The 16,328-nt window shown below is 53.0% G+C and overlaps 1 protein-coding gene across 3 annotated transcripts; it reads right to left on the bottom strand.

Moving 5' to 3' along the window:
• Positions 1-5,230: 5,230 nt before the first annotated feature.
• Positions 5,231-15,533, bottom strand: LDLRAD1 (low density lipoprotein receptor class A domain containing 1). Of its 3 annotated transcripts, XM_032137297.2 has the most exons (6): positions 15,513-15,533; positions 14,797-14,848; positions 11,648-11,776; positions 9,537-9,674; positions 7,672-7,800; positions 5,231-6,526 (listed from the first exon to the last, which is right to left on the bottom strand). In XM_032137297.2, exons 1-6 carry the CDS (start codon positions 15,531-15,533, stop codon positions 6,378-6,380), a joined length of 618 nt encoding a protein of 205 aa, XP_031993188.1. In that variant the 3' UTR covers positions 5,231-6,377. The 3 variants fall into 3 exon arrangements, 2 of the variants coding, with proteins under 2 accessions (XP_031993188.1, XP_031993189.1); XM_032137298.2 differs by lacking the exon at positions 11,648-11,776; XR_009210830.1 differs by lacking the exons at positions 5,231-6,526; positions 9,537-9,674; positions 11,648-11,776; positions 14,797-14,848; positions 15,513-15,533 and adding an exon at positions 8,246-8,442 and having other exon boundaries at positions 7,671-7,800.
• Positions 15,534-16,328: the final 795 nt, after the last annotated feature.

Raw genomic sequence — 16,328 nt, forward strand, 5'->3', positions numbered from 1 at the left:
TGAGCCACCATGCTCGGCGAAAACGTACACTTTAAATAGGTGTAGCGTGCCTGGTGCGGTGGCTCACACCTGTAATCCCAGCACTTTGAGAGGCTGAGGCGGGTGGATCACCTGAGGTCAGGAGTTCGAGACCAGCCTGGGTAACACAGTGAGACCTTGTCTCTAATTCAAAAACAAGGCTGGGCTTGGTGGCTCATGCCTGTAATCCCAGCACTTTGGGAGGCCAAGGCGGGTGGATCCCTTGAGGTCAGGAGTTCGAGACTAGCCTGGTCAATATGGTGAAATCCTGTCCCTACTAAAAATACAAAAATTAGTTGGGCATGGTGGCGGGTGCCTGTAATCCCAGCTACTAGGGAGGCTGAGGTGGGAGAATTGCTTGAACTCAGGAAATAGAGGTTGCAGTGAGTCAAAATGGAGCCACTGCACTCTAGCCTGGGTGACAGAGCGAGACTCGTCTAAAAAAAAATAAAAAAAAAATGCATAGCTTATTGTATTTCAACTATGCCTCAATAAAGCTGTTTTTAAAAACCTCATTCAACTAGACACTTAAGAGCTGTGCATTTTATTGTATACAATTATATATATGTATATATACAATATACATATGTACAATTATATGTATATATACTATATATACGTATGTATACATACACACACATATATTTATATATATATTCGTTTAAGGACTCAGAGAAATCACTTCTACTTTGACCTTGAGTGGCCCTCAGAATTCTAGTGATGGCCACCTGACAGTGCATCTTTGGTCTGGTCCCTTTCTTCTCTGGGAAGCAGTGTCCTCTTTTGTCAAAAGCCTGGCTGTGCTCTGAGGTCATCGCCAGCTCTAACGTCTGTGGTTCTGTGATCCTAAGGATGAAAAAACGAGTCCCCTGCAAACAGTGATGGCAGACAGTTAAACCAAACCAGATTTCCAGTCCAAACCCTGGGGCCCAACCTGAGCCACTTCAAATTCCATTAATCTATCCCTGCATGTTTGCACAGCAAAAAACCTGTTGTTCTTAAAGTACTGATCTTGGAGCTGGAGCCAGGGAGGCTGGGAGATGGCAAATATTGATGCTGGCTACCTGGGTTCTCGCTCCAGGCTGCTCTGCTTATGTGAGACAAAGGAGGGACCTGCCTGGCTGCCCTGGGTCCTGTGTCTTTCTGGAACCACCTTATTGAGTGCTGTTTGGGTGGTCGCTAAGGCACCTGCTCCTTTCTGAAAGGAGGAACCAATTAACAGGAAAGAAACAAACACTGGTTCTTCTGCCCAAGCCAGCCACCTCCTGTTTACAGGCTGTGGCCCTTTGGCCAGAGCCCCAGCTCTGCCCTCTAGGGAGAGCTGGCTGAAAACGAGTGAGACATGACCAGGGGTATGGTGGGCTCTGGATTTGGGCCTATCAGGATATGGATCCTCAGTCTGCGTCTTAAAAGCTGTGATCTTAGGCAAGCAGTTTCATGTCTCCCTGCATCTGGGGAGTGTGAATAACCAAACCAGGTACCTGGAGTGGTTGTGAGGATTACAGAAAATGAGGTGCCAGAGATACAACATACAGAGCTTCCCAGTGGCGCCTGGCATGGACTGAGCACTCCCTAAATCTTGACTAACAATATTCATTAAAGCCCCTGGCACAGCACCTGGCTCCCTTTTCTTCTGCTTCCAAGTGACATTTGCATTCCGGAGCTCACTTTTCCCCTCAGTAAAAATTCGAGAGGTTCTGGCGCTGTGTCCTTATTCCTGGTGTTCAGAGGACAGCCTTCTTTGCAGCCCCTCCTCAGGAGGAATCAAACATATGTGTTCCTCCTGCTGAAAACCTCTGCTGGCAGCCTGCAGCCTTCACAGTCAAGCTCCCTCTCTGCTGCCAGGGTCCAAGACTCTCCTGACATCCAGGAACTCCCTCAGCTGCCATGTGCCCTCCCCACACTGCACTGACCTTGCCTTCCTGCCTGGTGGCTAAGCATCTCTTCAACCTGGACTGCCCTTTCCACGCCCCCTGCTTGGCTCATTCCTAATCACCCTTCAAGGTCCTGCTTAGGTGTCACCTCTGCTAGGAAGCCTTCCCAGACCTCCAGAGACAGCATAAAACTGAACTACCATGGTGTATTAGTCTGTTCTCACACTGCTAATAAACACATACCCAGAGTGAGTAATTTACACAGAAAAAGAGGTTTAATGGGCTCACAGTTCCACATGGCTGGGGAGGGGAGGCCTCACAATCATGGTGGAAGGCAGAGGAGGAGCAAAGGCATGTCTTACAGGGCACCAGGCAAGAGGGCTTGTGCAGGCGAACTGCCCTTGATAAAACCATCAAATCTCATTGGACGTATTTAATACTATGAGAACAGTATGTGGGAAACTGCCCCCATGATTCAATTATCCCCACCTGGCCCTGCCCTTGTCACGTGGAGATTATTACAATTCAAGGTGAGATTTGGGTGGGGACACAGCCAGACCACATCACATGGCAAGGGCCCAGACTTCAGAGTTGGCATTCCTGGCTCTGTCCCCCACCATCACACCATCAACAAGCCGCCTTGCCTCTCTGAGAGGTTTTAGGTCCTCTAAAAATAGTACCTACTTCATAGTGTTGTTGTGCGGATGAAAGGCAAAGCCCTTACTTATCATAGTGCCGGTTCATTGTAAGCGCTTGGTAGATGCTAGCTGTGTGCACCTAGGTACCTGGCTTTTAGTCCCTGCCCAGCTACTGACATGCTGAGTGGACACAGACAAGTCTGTCTTAGACTTGGTTTCCCTATTCTGTTAATGAAGCATCTTAAGCCCCAGAGGCCTGTGGATGGTTTGGTAGGGGGTAAATTAATATGCAGCCCACAGTGCTGGGGCCTCTGGGCGTTTTTTCAGAGAAGTGCTCCAGGCCGCCCACTAAAGAAGCCCAACTGCTGCACCAGCAGACCCTGCGGGGAGCTGGGCGCTCTCCAGCCGCCTGAGCCACCACGGCTGACTTGGATGAGCAAACACAGGCTCATGCTCTGATCTTGCCTGGCTTCCTGTGGCCAGTGCTCAGGACATGTTGTCATTTGAGTGCTGAAATAAACCTCTGGACCTTTCTTATTCAACCCCATTCAAGGACAAATTCAACCCCGTCTTTCCCTTGAGACTGGCATCCTGTTGGAGAAAGCATGGCCCAAGGCAGGAGGCCAGGAGCACACTCCTTCCCAGGCATCCTGGACTTGCCATCTTTCTCATTCCCCCACCTAACTGTCCCCCGTCTCCCACCCATAGGAGGGCTGAAGACCCATGAGTTGTTCTACCAGTAAATAGCCCTTGACCATCCCTTTTCTCTGCCCACTTGGTCCAAGCCCTTGGCATCTTTTTATTGGGCTGTTGTAGTGAAAGGTCATGCTAGGTGAGATACTGTGGCTCACGCCTATAATTCCAGAGCTTTGGGAAGCCAAGGCAGGAGCATCTCTTGAGGCCAAGAGTTCAAGACCAGCCTGGGCAACATAGTGAGACTCTCATCTCTAAAAAAAAGAAAAAGCTGTGTGTGGTGGGGCACGCCTGTAATCCCAACTTCTTGGGAGGCTGAGGGTGGAGGATCATTTGAGCCCAGGAGTTTGAGGCTGCAGTGAGCTATCATCATGCCAGTGCACTCAGCCTGGGTGACAGAATAAGACTCTGTCTCTAAAAATGTATATACCTAAATAAAGATTGTGGTAGATCCAGTTTCCAGGCTAAATTGCCCTTGATGATAGCCCACTGCCATGCTAAGCGCTCCACGATCTGTCCCCCGCTCACCGCTCTCACCTCTTCTCCTAGCTCCTCACCCACCCTCTACTGTGGCCTCTCTGGCCTGTTGGACATTGCCTGGCTGAGCCATATGATCACACTTCTATGACTTTGTTCACATGCCCCCTGGGCCTGGAATGTCCTTTTCGTCCACTCTTACCTCCGGACGTTCTTCTAGCCTCCAGAGCCAGCCTGAAGTCCTCGGGCTCCTCTGGTTCAGAGTCAGAACTAAGGATGCCCAAGGGCTCTCTCAGCTCCTGCTTGCACTGCAGTTGGAAAGAAACTCAGTCCCTTGGGCAAGACCCCTGAGGAACCCTGTTCCAGGAACTCCAGTTGTTCGGGTCAGAAAGGTGATTGTCCTGGCTCTGGGAGGCTCCTCCTCGGAGCCCTGAGCCCCGCATTTCCTGCATTCCCAGCCCTCCCTACATGGTGTGAGGTGCTTCCTCCAGATGATCCTAAGCTCCTCATGTGCTGGGAGCCAGGTCTCTTCTCTGGGGGCTCGGCACCTGGCTCACAGCTTGATCCAAAGCAGGTTTGCAGAGACCGATGAGGGAACAGACGTATGAGGCAATAAATGAACCAGAGCTCACCAGTCCTTCGGATGCCTATTTTCAGTTTTCTTTTTAAAAATTTTTTTAAGTTCCGGGATACATGTGCAGGTTTGTTACACAGGTATACATGTGCCGTGGTGGTTTGCTGCACCCATCAACCTGTCATCTAGGAGTTAAGCCCCTATTTGTCCTGATGCTCTCCCTCCCCCTAACCCCTACCACTGACAGGCCCCAATGTGTGTTGTTCCCCTCCCTGTGTCCATGTGTTCTCACTGTTCAGCTCACACTTATGAGTGACCACATGCGGTGTTTGGTTTTCTGTTTCTGTGTTAGTCTGCCGAGGATGATGGCTTCCAGCTTCATCCGTGTCCTTGCAAAGGACATGAACTCATTTCTTCTTCTGGCTGCCATTTTCAGTTTTCAAAACTCAGAAAACTGATACGTAAAACCAATTTTATTAATTTTCAGTGGGGATATGTCTGTCTCCCTCAACAGGAGCCCTCCCATCAGGCAGATCCCAAATCTCTCTTTCAGAATACGTGTCTCACACTTTCTGACCCTCAATCTCATGTTTTATTTTATTTTTATTAGAAAGAAATTTTTTGAAACAGGGTTTGTTGCCCAGGCTGGAGTGCAGTGGCATGATCGCGCCTCACTGCTGCCTCCATCTCCCAGCTTCAAACGATCCTCCCACTTGAGCCTTCTGAGTAGCTGGGACTACAGGCACGCGCCACCCAGGCTCTCCCTATGTTGCCCAGGCTGGTCTCAAACTCCTGGGCTCAAGTGGGGCACTTCCACCTCAGTGTCCCAAAGTGCTGGGATCACAGGCGTGAGCCACTGCACCTGACAAGCTCACTTTTAAAATGACCCGCAGAGACTCTGCCCTGGCCAAGGTATAATCACACTGGTAGCTGGAAAGGCTTCTGGGCTGGGGTGCCATAGACTGTGTTTGGGTCCTAGTTCCAGCACTGACTTTGTTGTATGATTCTGGACAAGTCATGGCCCTCTCTGGGCCTCAGTTTTCTCATCCATCTAATGGAAATATTCATCCTTGCCTGCCTGGGTGGTGTGAAGCTGGAAAGATAAGCACAGAAGCAGCTCATTCATGCTCCAGGACCAAAATATAGTCCCTGCTTCCAGAAAACTGGGCTGTTTAGGCGGGCAGCTGGGCATAGAGTGGAAGGTGGGGAGTGCTGGGGTGGAGAGCAGGGTGGACAGACAGAAGGCTGGTGAGGAGCCCTTCAAGCTGCTCTTTCTCCAGATCTTCTGTTCTATAGCTCAGAGCTTCCTGGGATGGCTTCCCACTGGTGGGATGCCAGATATCCTGTTTCATGTGCTGTGTCACGTGGTTAAATCAGTAGAGCCTGCTGGGTTAACTGAACTGGGGAAGATGCTAAGGTTGCATCCAAGCCCAGTATATCTGCCTCAGGTACCAAAGCGGTAGGAAGTGGCATATGTTTCACATATGTGCCATCCGTGAAGGCTAAACTCGGCTTGTCATTTAAGCCCCAGACATATCATCACTCTAAGGGATGACGAGATTAGGATCCACAAGTCTGTCTTGGAGCAGTTAGCAGATTTCCTCTGTGTGGCCCCAGAGACAGGCGTGAAATCGTGGAAGCAGATTCCCTTCGTCTTTGTTTGTGTTTGTGTTTTGTTTCATTTTTTTTGAGACAGAATCTCACTCTGTCGCTCAGGCTGGAGTGCAGTGGTGTGGTCACAGCTCGCTGCAGTCTTTACCTCCTGGGTTCACACAATCCTCCCACCTCAGCCTCCCCAGTAGCTGGAACTATAGGTGTGCGCCACCATGCCTGGTTAATTTTTGTATTTTTGGTAGAGACGGGGTTTCACCACCTCATCTTTGTTAGAAGCCACCTAACATGGTAATGAGCTCCTGGTCATTGGAGGCATTCAAGCAGAGGCTGAACAACTTGAAAGCAGGAGAGAAAATTCCTATTCAGAAATGATGTGTAGATCCCATTTCAAAGGCTCCTTCCTGCCCTTGTGTGCTAGGATTCGATTTTCATGTGAAGGGTTATCAGTGCCATTCCAGCCAGCCTTCCGTGCTGGTCTGAGTGGCCCATTCAGGGTCCGGGACAGGCATACTCATCGGACCAGTCCGAGCAGTGCTGTACATGGTCACGGCAGAGACGCCTCGGGATACAGTCACAGTACTTGAAGAAGGTTGAAGGACAGCGCCACCACCCGGGGCCGCAGGGTGGGCACACAGTCACTGGGGAGACAAGAGCCAGCAGGAGAGCAGTTGCTGTGTCCTGGAACGCTCTGTGCACCAGGGCACTCCCTAGTTCTGAAACCCGCTGTAGCTCCCCGCGGCCCCAACCCATCTGACATGGCTTGAGTGTGTTCCTAGTTTTCCTGCAGCAGAGAGAATCTGGACTCCACAGCTCACAAGCTATGTAACCTCCCTCACCCTGTCTGAACCTGTTTCCTAGTGTGCTCAAGCTTATTATCAAGCAAAGGATGTCAGGCAAAGCCCCAGGCACACGGTAAAGACTGCAGTATGAATGGGTGCCCTTCCTTACCCTGAGCCCGGCCATGCTCACCTGCCAGGACTCCCTGAGGCTGCTCCCAGCCTTCTCTCCTCCGCTCAGGCCTCCGGCATTCCTCCCCATACACCCAGCCTCTGCCTACTGAAACCTGTCTCTTCTTGGTCTTCTTGAATGCTACCTCTTCTGAGAAATCTCCCTGGATTCCTCCAGGTCCCCAGCACCTCCTTTTGGCATCAGCATGATGTGAGTTCTGGGGGTAGGACACATGCCTGATTCCTGATGTTCCCCACCTGAATCTGATACCAGGTGCGTTCTGAGTACCCCACCAGTGCTCAGAACGTGTTTGTTGATTGACCACTGGGGAAGAGATTGAGAGGAAACTCTAGGGCAGCTACAGGACTCGGGACTTGGAGGCCTGGGTTCGCACCTGAGCTCCCTTCCTGTCACGCATTGTACTAAGTTTCTCTTCTCAAAGCCTCCGTTTACTTACATACAAATTGGGGCCGGTGATTCCTGCCCTGCTTTCCTCACACGGTCATTGGGAGGTGCAGAGAGAAGGGAACCCCAGGTTCAAATCCCAGCTGGGCCACGTATGTACTCCTTGCATGACCACCTTCTGGGACCCAGTTTTCTCATCTGCGCCCTTGAAGGTGACTTCCCCACTGCAGAAGAATGAGCCTCCAGAAAAAGTCGCTGGAAGTGGTAGTGAGTACCCCGCCACCAGATATATTCAAGCAGGGGTAGAAAACTCCTTCCTAGGATGCAGGGAAGCATGGAAGGGGGAGCCCTAGAGATTCCCTGCTCACCCTTTGCCCTCTGGCTGCTGCCTGGCCACCAGCCCCAGCCCAGCCTGTGCCCAGGCCCCTACCTGGGCTCATTTCATCCGAACAGTCCCCACAGTTGTTAGTGCCATCACATTTTTGGTCTGAGTAGATCCAGGAGGCCGGGTCTCCACAGTGGGCCACAAGGAAGTGGGGAAGGCTCTGGGGCACATCTCCTGTAGAGGTACAGAGGAGGCAGGAAGAAGTCCACATCTGGCCACAGCTGTCTGAGGGTTATTGGGAGGAGGATTGGCCACCCTGGCAGTTGCCAAACTCAGGATCAGTGCCCATCCAGCCCAGAAGGGTGCAAGCAGAAGGTTTCCTGGGGAGGTGGTGAAGTCAGAGGGAGAGGAGAGCTCCGTCGCTGGACAGAGGCCCAGAGATCTGCCGCTCCCTTCCTCAGTTCCTCCCCAGCCCTGGTGTGTTCCTGCCCCACACCACTGCTGATAGTCTGCCCCCCTCCACAAACAGCCTCCTTGACACCTATCCAAAACCATTCTTTCAAGTTCAGGTTCAAGTTCCATCCCTTCCAGGAAGCCTCCTCCAGCTGGAACATCACAGGAATAAATGTGGAGTCTTACAGTTGGGCCCCGGATCTTAGGGGATGTAGGGTTTACACACCTTGTAAGGCAGAGTCAGAGCACCTTTCTTGAAAGCGTGTTCTGTTAGGCAGCAGTGTGGTAGGGCTACCAAAAATTCACACAAACTCAGGCCACATCACTAGAGGTAGAAAACCTTGGGCAGGGAGGGGGCAAGCTTCTGTTCGTTAGACTGCCCAGACCCAGCCAGAAGGGCCGAGAGTGTTTCTGAGGCCCGTCCAGGGAGGGGGACATGGGCAGTTGATATTCATTCTGTGGAGCATTGATGGAGTGGGGAGGGCCAGGAACTGGGTCACAAAGGGGCTGACTGTGACCTGGAGAAGGGGATGTGGCCTAGAGAAGAGAACCCTCATGGGGGGCAAGTGAGCAATCTTCAAATCCATGCAGCGCCACCATCATGGGAGAAATTAAAGTGTGGTCTGTCGGGGCAGGGTTGACAGAAGGACAGAAATGGAACCAATCAGGGAGGAACCACTTTGGGAGGCAGCTCTAAGCCTGGAAACCTTCCCATGGAGAAACCTTTCAATCCTTGCGTCCCAGGGAATGCAAGCGGAGGCTGGGTGGCCTCGGTTGGGCTTGCTAGAGAGGGGATTGGGGATGGGCTGGGGCAAGGACTAGATGCTTTTGAGATTGCTTCTTGTCTTGAGGGTCTGTGATGCAAAGACTCTCCCTCCATGAGCTCCCCCACCCCACCCACTGCACCTCTCCAGGCTTTCTCTCTCCTGTGGGGTCAGGCTCCTCTCTCCTGAGAACCTTCAGGTGTCTAAGGTCTGGGGCCAGGCCTTCCCATTCATTCATTCACTCATTCATTCAGCAAGCCATTCTGAATACCCCTCTGTGCTAGGCACTGGGGCCCCGATATCAAGCAGCCTGGGCCTGCCTCAGAGGAGTTCACAGTCTGATGGGGGTGGCAGATGTGCCAATCAAGAGCGATAACCAGTGTAACGAGGGCTGGGACACAGCGAACCACAGGGACTGTGGAAGCCCAAAGGAGACACTTTAACCTGGTGTGGGAGTCAGGGAAGCCTTCCTGGAGGAGGTAACACTTGAACTCTGCCTTGAGGGATGAATACGGGTTCTCTGGGAGTGGAGATGCACAGGGTGAAGGCATTCCTTAGTGGGGGCATGTATGTGTGTCCCTGACTGGGACCAGGTCGGGGCAGGCGTTCCTGGATGAAGGCACTGGAGCATCAAAGCCATGGGGACGTGAAGGTGCCTCATGTGTTCAGGCATGGCTGAGCTTCAGTATGGCTGCCAAGAGAATCGGGGTGTGGGGGAACCCCTGGGAGGGGCAGCACCGAGCGGGTACTCACGGCACAAGCTCTCATCCTCGTCCTCGCCGTGGGTACAGGTGCGCACGCCATCACAGACCCCACTGGCTGGAATGCAGCTCCTCTGGTCATGGCACAAGAAGCCTGTCCTGTTTGTCAGTGTTATACAAGCTTGGGCTCCTGAATGGGCAGGGGAAGGCCCTGGAGGGTCAAGGGTGGTGCTCACAAGGACAAACCTTCCTCACCTGAACTCCACCTAGAGCTGGCCTGAGGTGCTGGGGCAGTGGGGAGGATGGACCCAGCGCCATCAATGGGGTTCAAGCCCCAGCTCTACCCACTGCCGGCTGCCTGATCTTGGGCAGATGACCTGACCACCTTGAGTCTCAGGTTGTTTGCAACATGGGGATCATAGCACACACCCCGTGGGACTATTGTGGGGATTAATTAAATAAAAGCATCTCTGTGAAGAAACATAGAACAGAAAATGTGCAGAACAAGTAATGGTTCTCTCTTGTATTGAAAACTTATTTACAGTGTCACGGGAAGCTTCTGAGGACAATGTTCAATTCAGTGAAGTGGTTTTAATGGTGGAGCTCCTGGTACCAGGTTAGAGTGTCAGAAACAATATATTTGGGCTGGCTGGAGGGCCATAGGTCATAATTCCTTCTATCTGGGCACAACTGCAAAGCACTTTCACATCTTTATTCTATAGTTCCCCAAACATCCCTGCGACACGTCATCATTAGACCCCATATGGGAGGAGAAAAGGAATACCCACTCCTAGGGCTGCCTCAAAGAATTAAAAGAAACCTACGGACAAGGGAGGGGGAACGCCTTGGCCCCACATGTGTATACGTGTGCATAATTGGCTATGGGAGCCGGTTTGTGCATTTGTGTTTGTGCATGCCTGAACCACCTCTCAGTACCTGGGCTGCCTCAGCTAGTGTGTGTGGGGGAGGAGGCAGGGGGGAGCAACTCTCAGAGACACTCATGTTGACACAGACACACGCACAGATGCACACACACATGAACACATGCTCACACACACACAGCTGCACCTATGTGCACACTCACAGATACACAGACAACAGATGTGCACACATGCACTGACACACACGTGCTCTCACACAGACATGAACATGCATACACAGACAGCTGCATACACTCCTAGACACGCTAAACACACAGATGTGCACACAGGCTCATGACTGCAGCTGCTCATGTATTCATCCGCCTCAGGGTCTGTGTTCCTGCACGGGCAGGGGGAGCGCTGCGAATCTCAGCCCCCGCCCCCACCTCAGACCTCTATACCCACCCTGCCCGGCTGCAGAGCCATCCTTCAGAAATATCCACCTGCCCCCAACTTGCCCCCAACTTAATCCCCTTTCTGTGGCTCCTGGACTATGACCTCCCTTCTCAGTGCAGCCTGTGAGGCCCTTGGCACTGGGCCCCACTTGTCACGCCAGCCCTTCCTGTGCACTGGCCTCTTGCAGTCACTCCTTCTCTTCCTGCTTCCTCCCACCCCTCAGGGCTCCACACATGCTGTTCCCTGTGCCTGGGATGCTTTTCCTGGCATCCCCCCACTACTAATACCCATTGTGCCTACCCTGACTCCTCAATGGGGCTAGACTGTCAGGGCTCCCAGGGACCCGCTGTAATCTGTATTCACGTCTAGACTGCTCTCGGAACAGTTATTAGCTCCATGGGGGCAGGCACTGTGTTGGGGTTGTTCGCCCCGAAGCTGGGGCCGCAGGCATGTATGGGATGTCACTCAGTCCCCTGTAGTGGAGATGGACACACAGATGGATAGCACCACCCCGGGGTGGCCAGGCCAGCGGAAGAGGAAGTGTAGGGACTGTGGGATTGAGAAGAGGCTCGTAACCCATCCTGGGGGTCTAGGAAGGCATCCTGGAGGAGGTGACATCAGAGCTGGGTTCTCTCAATAATCATGTCACAGATGTGCAAATGGAGGCTCAGAGACAGGTATAGTCAGTGTGTGTGCAGGTGTCTGTGTGCGTCTGTGCATGCACCTTAAGGAATTTGTCCAAAGTCACCTGGTGGAGAAGCCAGGCAGGTCGGGGCTCTCTCGTCTCTCTGTGCTCCCCCATGCCCTCCCCGCCAAGTCTGACCCACCCTCTCTTGGCCGCCCTGACCTGGGGTGGGTGATGGGAGTCCAAGGATGGTGACCAAGGCGATGAGGGCCGCCAGAATTGCCAGGAGGAGCAGCAGAGAGGCAGAGAGGCAGGCCCCGCGACGCGAGCAGCAGAGGGGACCGCAGCCTGCTGTGTGGGGGGGAAACAAGCCCAGGGTGGTGGTGATGGGGGGGCCAGCACTGGGAACCGGGAGCCCCCTCCCCACCCTGCCCACTGCAAGCAGCCTCTCCCCCACCAGGGTGAGCAGGGCAGGGATGGCTTCCCTGGAGGAGCAGCTCCCAAGCCCTCCTTGATACTCTTTGTTCTGCCTGTGAGCCCACCCCACTAGGTGCCACCCTGGCCAAGGGCCCACAGCTGGCTGAATGGCAGAGGTGGACAGCCCTCCCCTCCACCCGCCATCAGGAGACTTCCTCAGGACGCAGGGAGAGATGGAAGCCTGCATGTCCAGCCCCCATCTTGGGGCAGAAGCTCCCTTAGGCCCTTCATAACCATGGTCTTTATTTTTCAAAACAACCTTTTATTTTATCAATGAGGAAACTAGGGCTCAAGAAGAAAAGATTCACGTCACCCTGGGTGGAGCTGGCGTGTGAATCCACACCTGTTTGATGCCCAAACCCATGCCCTTTCCACGATCCTAATGGACTGTCCATTCTGGAGTCTGCTGGGATACAGGTTGGAATCCCAGCTCTACCACATCCTACCTGGGCCACGCTGGGTAAGCCACTTCACTTCCCGTGCCTCAGTTTCCTCATGTGGAAAATGGGGACCATAATAGCTACCTTAGAGTTTGTTGAGAGGATTAGAATTTGTTGAGTTAATGTGTTAGAACAGCGCTCAGCACACAGTAAGTGTTGAGTATGAGCTATTATTATTGCTTTTTTTAATTATTATTTTTTATATTTTAGAGATAGGGTCTGGCTCTGTTGCCCAGGCTGCAGTGCAGTGGTGCGATCGTAGTTCACTGCACCCTATAAGTCCTAGGCTCAAGCAGTCTTCCTGCCTCAGCCTCCCAAAGTGCTGGGACGACAGGCACGCGCCACCGTGTCTGGCCTGTTATTGCTTATTGAGGACTTACATGTGCCGAGCCTCATTCTAAGCGCTGTGGAGACAGCAGTGATAGGGGGCGTCCCTGCTCTTGTAGAACTGACTTTAATTCTCCTTTACTTCCCCCTGCCTACAACATAATAAAAGAAGGCTTTACTGAGGACCTCCTGGGTGCCCTGCTGTGCAGCTTGCCCTGGTCCTTGCCCTCTGCAGCTTGTTATTACACTTAGAAGGCAAGGCATGGACATGTCTGAAGGAGCGTGAGAGCTACTGAAGTGCCCAGGCCACAGGTACCTCAGAGAAAGGCGCAGGAGCAGGTGTGATTCATTCTTGTGACCTCAGGGCCCAGCCCAGAGCCAGACACACGGTGGGGCTTTTGTTTTTTGTGTTTTTTTTTTTTTTGAGACGGAGTCTCACTCTATTGCCCAGGCTGAGGTGCAGTTGCATGTTCTGGACTCACTGCAACCTCTGCCTCCTGGGTTCAAGCGATTCTCCTGCCTCAGCCTCCCGAGTAGCTGGGATGACAGGCGCCCGCCACCACACCTGGCTAATTTTTGTATTTTTAGTAGAGACGGGGTTTCACCATGTTGGCCAGGCTGGTCTTGAACTCCTGACCTCTGGTGATCCACCCGCCTCAGCCTCCCAAAGTGCTGGGATTACAGGCGTGAGCCACCACACCGGCCTGGGGCTTTGTGAACACTCTGTGAATATGCTGACCTGGGGATCCAGGAGGCAAGGGAAGGCCCCCAGTATGGGTCAGTCCAGGTTATTTCCAATCCATTCACATTTCCAATGCAGTGTCCTCAGAAGCAGAATGGGATTTCCACAGGCAGGTAAGGGGAGGGTGCGAAAAGAGGGCATTTCAGGCAGAGGGCGTGGCAGGAGTAAAGACCCGGTGGTTGCAGGTGGGGGAGCACAAATGGCCTGGGGTGGTGGGACTCCAAGATGGATGTGTATTGGGAGGGGAGACAGTAGCAGGAGAGGCAGCATAAATCTAAAACCTGTCATCCCTACAGGCCTAGTTGGTGGCTCCTTGGCCATCAGCAAACAGGGTAAACTCAGGTAACCAGGGAGGCAGCGTGACTCTGGGCAGGGAGAGGTGTCCTGATCAGCCAAGCAGCTCCTCAAATATTTGTGCAGCACAGACCAGGCGCAAGGTGGGGCCACAGGAGAAACTGCAGAACCAAGGCTCCTGCCCAGGTGAAGCTGTTGCACTTCAAAGCCAGAAAGCCCTTAGGTGCCAGTCCCCTCCCTGGACCGATGAGGAAAAGGAGGCGATTCTTTCCACAACCACGCCCATCATGAGTCAGGACTTGGAAATAAACAAACACCAGCTTGTAGCAACAAAAGCCCTGGGGCTTTGTAACCAGAGAGACCTCAGTTCACACTCGAACCCTGGCCCTCCAACCTCCCTGCTGTGTGACCTTGGCCTGGTTACCCAACCTCTCTTAGTTTCAGCTGTCTCATCTGTTATTGCCCCATAAGAGGGCCCCTGTCTCAGAGCTGTCCTGAGGATTAAAGAGATCACGCAGTGCCAGGCACCTAACTGGGGCTGGATTCTTTATCGCTGGTATTGTAATCTACCTCTCTGAGTGTGTTTCCTCATTGATCAAATGTGGGCCAAGCCAGGGCATATACAAAGCTCAGTACGTGTGTGTTTCTTCCTTCTTCTATTTTCAGAAGGGTAAAGAGAACTGTCCTGGTCACATCATGGGCTAGTGGCACATAGTAGGGCTAAATAAATGTGTCACTTTATCCCTCAGAGGTAAAGAGAATTGCCCAGGTCACCCACTGGGTCAGGAATTTGATGCTGGTGCTCTTCTCTCTGTGTTACAGGTGGGCACTGTATGAAGTTTGGTGCCTGTGAGGTAGGCAGCACACAGTAGGTGCTTAATAAATGCATGCGCATGGAGAGAATGAATAACCCGACTAAGCAAGTGACTGTCAGCATGGCTGGCCAGGAAGCTGGGAGCAGACAACATTAACATGGAGGCAGAGGTCTGAGGGACAGCAGGAGCCCTGAACCCTCCTCATGCCTCTATAGCCAACTGCCAGCTTCAAGGGAGCCCCACAGGGCACTGGCCCCGGGCCCTCCAGTTCTTTACCTTCCCCTCCAGGGTGGGCTTTGGGTCCAGCAGCAGTGTAGCCATTCTCTCCCTGCCCAAGAGAACAGAGTGAGGGGTGGGCTTAGGTGAGGTGAGCTCCAGCCTCAGGGAGGCAGACAACAGAGTTTTCAGAGGGGTCACTGAGACAGTCTTAGGTAGAACCATGGGTCCCTCACACCCCAGCATCTCACGCCCCAGACGCATCATACCGGCTTCATACGTCCACACCTTTGCCTGCACTGTGCCCTCTGCCTGGAATGCCTTTTTCTCTGCTGTCCACCTGATAAATATTCATCCTTCAAACCGGCTTGGGCAGCGACTCCTGGGTGAGGCTTTCCCTGATACCCTCCTCCCCAGTAAAGCTGGCCACTCTCCCCTCCTGTCCACCTGGCTCCTCTGTTTCCATACCAGCACTTACCACCTGGACTGTATAGCTGGGTCACTGGTAGGGTCCCTTACACCCTGGGAGTGAGCCCCGGGGCAGGATGGGGGCTGATTTTCCTCCGTGTCTCCCATGTATGCCCACTCTCTACTGCCCACTCCTCATCCTAAGGTTTGCTCCCCCAAGATCGGGAGCCTGGTCAGGGCAGCTCTTACCTGGGGACAGCTCTTACTTGGAGACAACTCTTACCTGGGGACAGCTCTCACCTGGGGCCAGCTCTCACCTGGGGAAAGCTCTCATCTGGGGACAGCTCTCACCTGGGGACAGCTCTCACCTGTGGGAAGACCTTGTTCATGTCTTCGGCTTCCCGCTCCCCGACTAGGGCTGTGTGTGCAGAGAGCTCAGCATGGGTTCCCAGCCTTGTCACCAGGGCCAACCCGGAGGAGGGACAAGCAGGAGGCGTTGCCCGGGCCACACCCTCCCTGTGGGCAGGCCCCTGTCAGCTGCCTTCCAAGCAGAGGCAAAGGCAGGAGGGCCCCGCTCTGGCCAGGCTATTCCCTCATCTGCCGTCTGACAGCAACATTGCGAGGCTAGAATCCTCATCCTCATTCCACAGATGAAGAGCCAGAGGTTCAGAGAGGGAGAAACTGCCCCAAGTCTCACAGTACGTGGGTGGGGTGATACCCAGAAACTTTTCAGGAAGTGCATTTTCCTCCACATCGGTGATGGAACTGGAGGAGCTCAGCTTCCAGGGGTTCATACCCGAAGATGCAGGCAGAAACTCCCACAATTAACGTTTCGGTGGTTAGAAAGTAGGGGTCATTTTCTCATCCATGTTCTTCTGATCAACTACATAGGTAACCTAGATTGAAAGAATATGCATTTTCCACTAAAATTATAAAGCAAATATAATTTTAAATTGTTTCATTTAGAAACGTGGCAATGTGAATTTTTACTGCCCCTGAGGTGGTGCCCGAGGTAGGAAAGAGGCGGGGGGCTGGTTGCTTGCATGAACAACCCCTTCTATGTCCCCAATGAGTGGGTTTCCCTAGCGGCCTGTCCCACTGCTGAGTAAACCAAGGCCCTGGAATCTTGAGGGACAGGTCCAAGGACCGGGACCAAGGGACGAGAGGTGTCTACCTCCAGAAAT

This window comes from Hylobates moloch, unplaced genomic scaffold (genome assembly GCF_009828535.3).
Source record: "Hylobates moloch isolate HMO894 unplaced genomic scaffold, HMol_V3 SCAFFOLD_18, whole genome shotgun sequence".
Lineage (NCBI taxonomy): Eukaryota > Metazoa > Chordata > Mammalia > Primates > Hylobatidae > Hylobates > Hylobates moloch.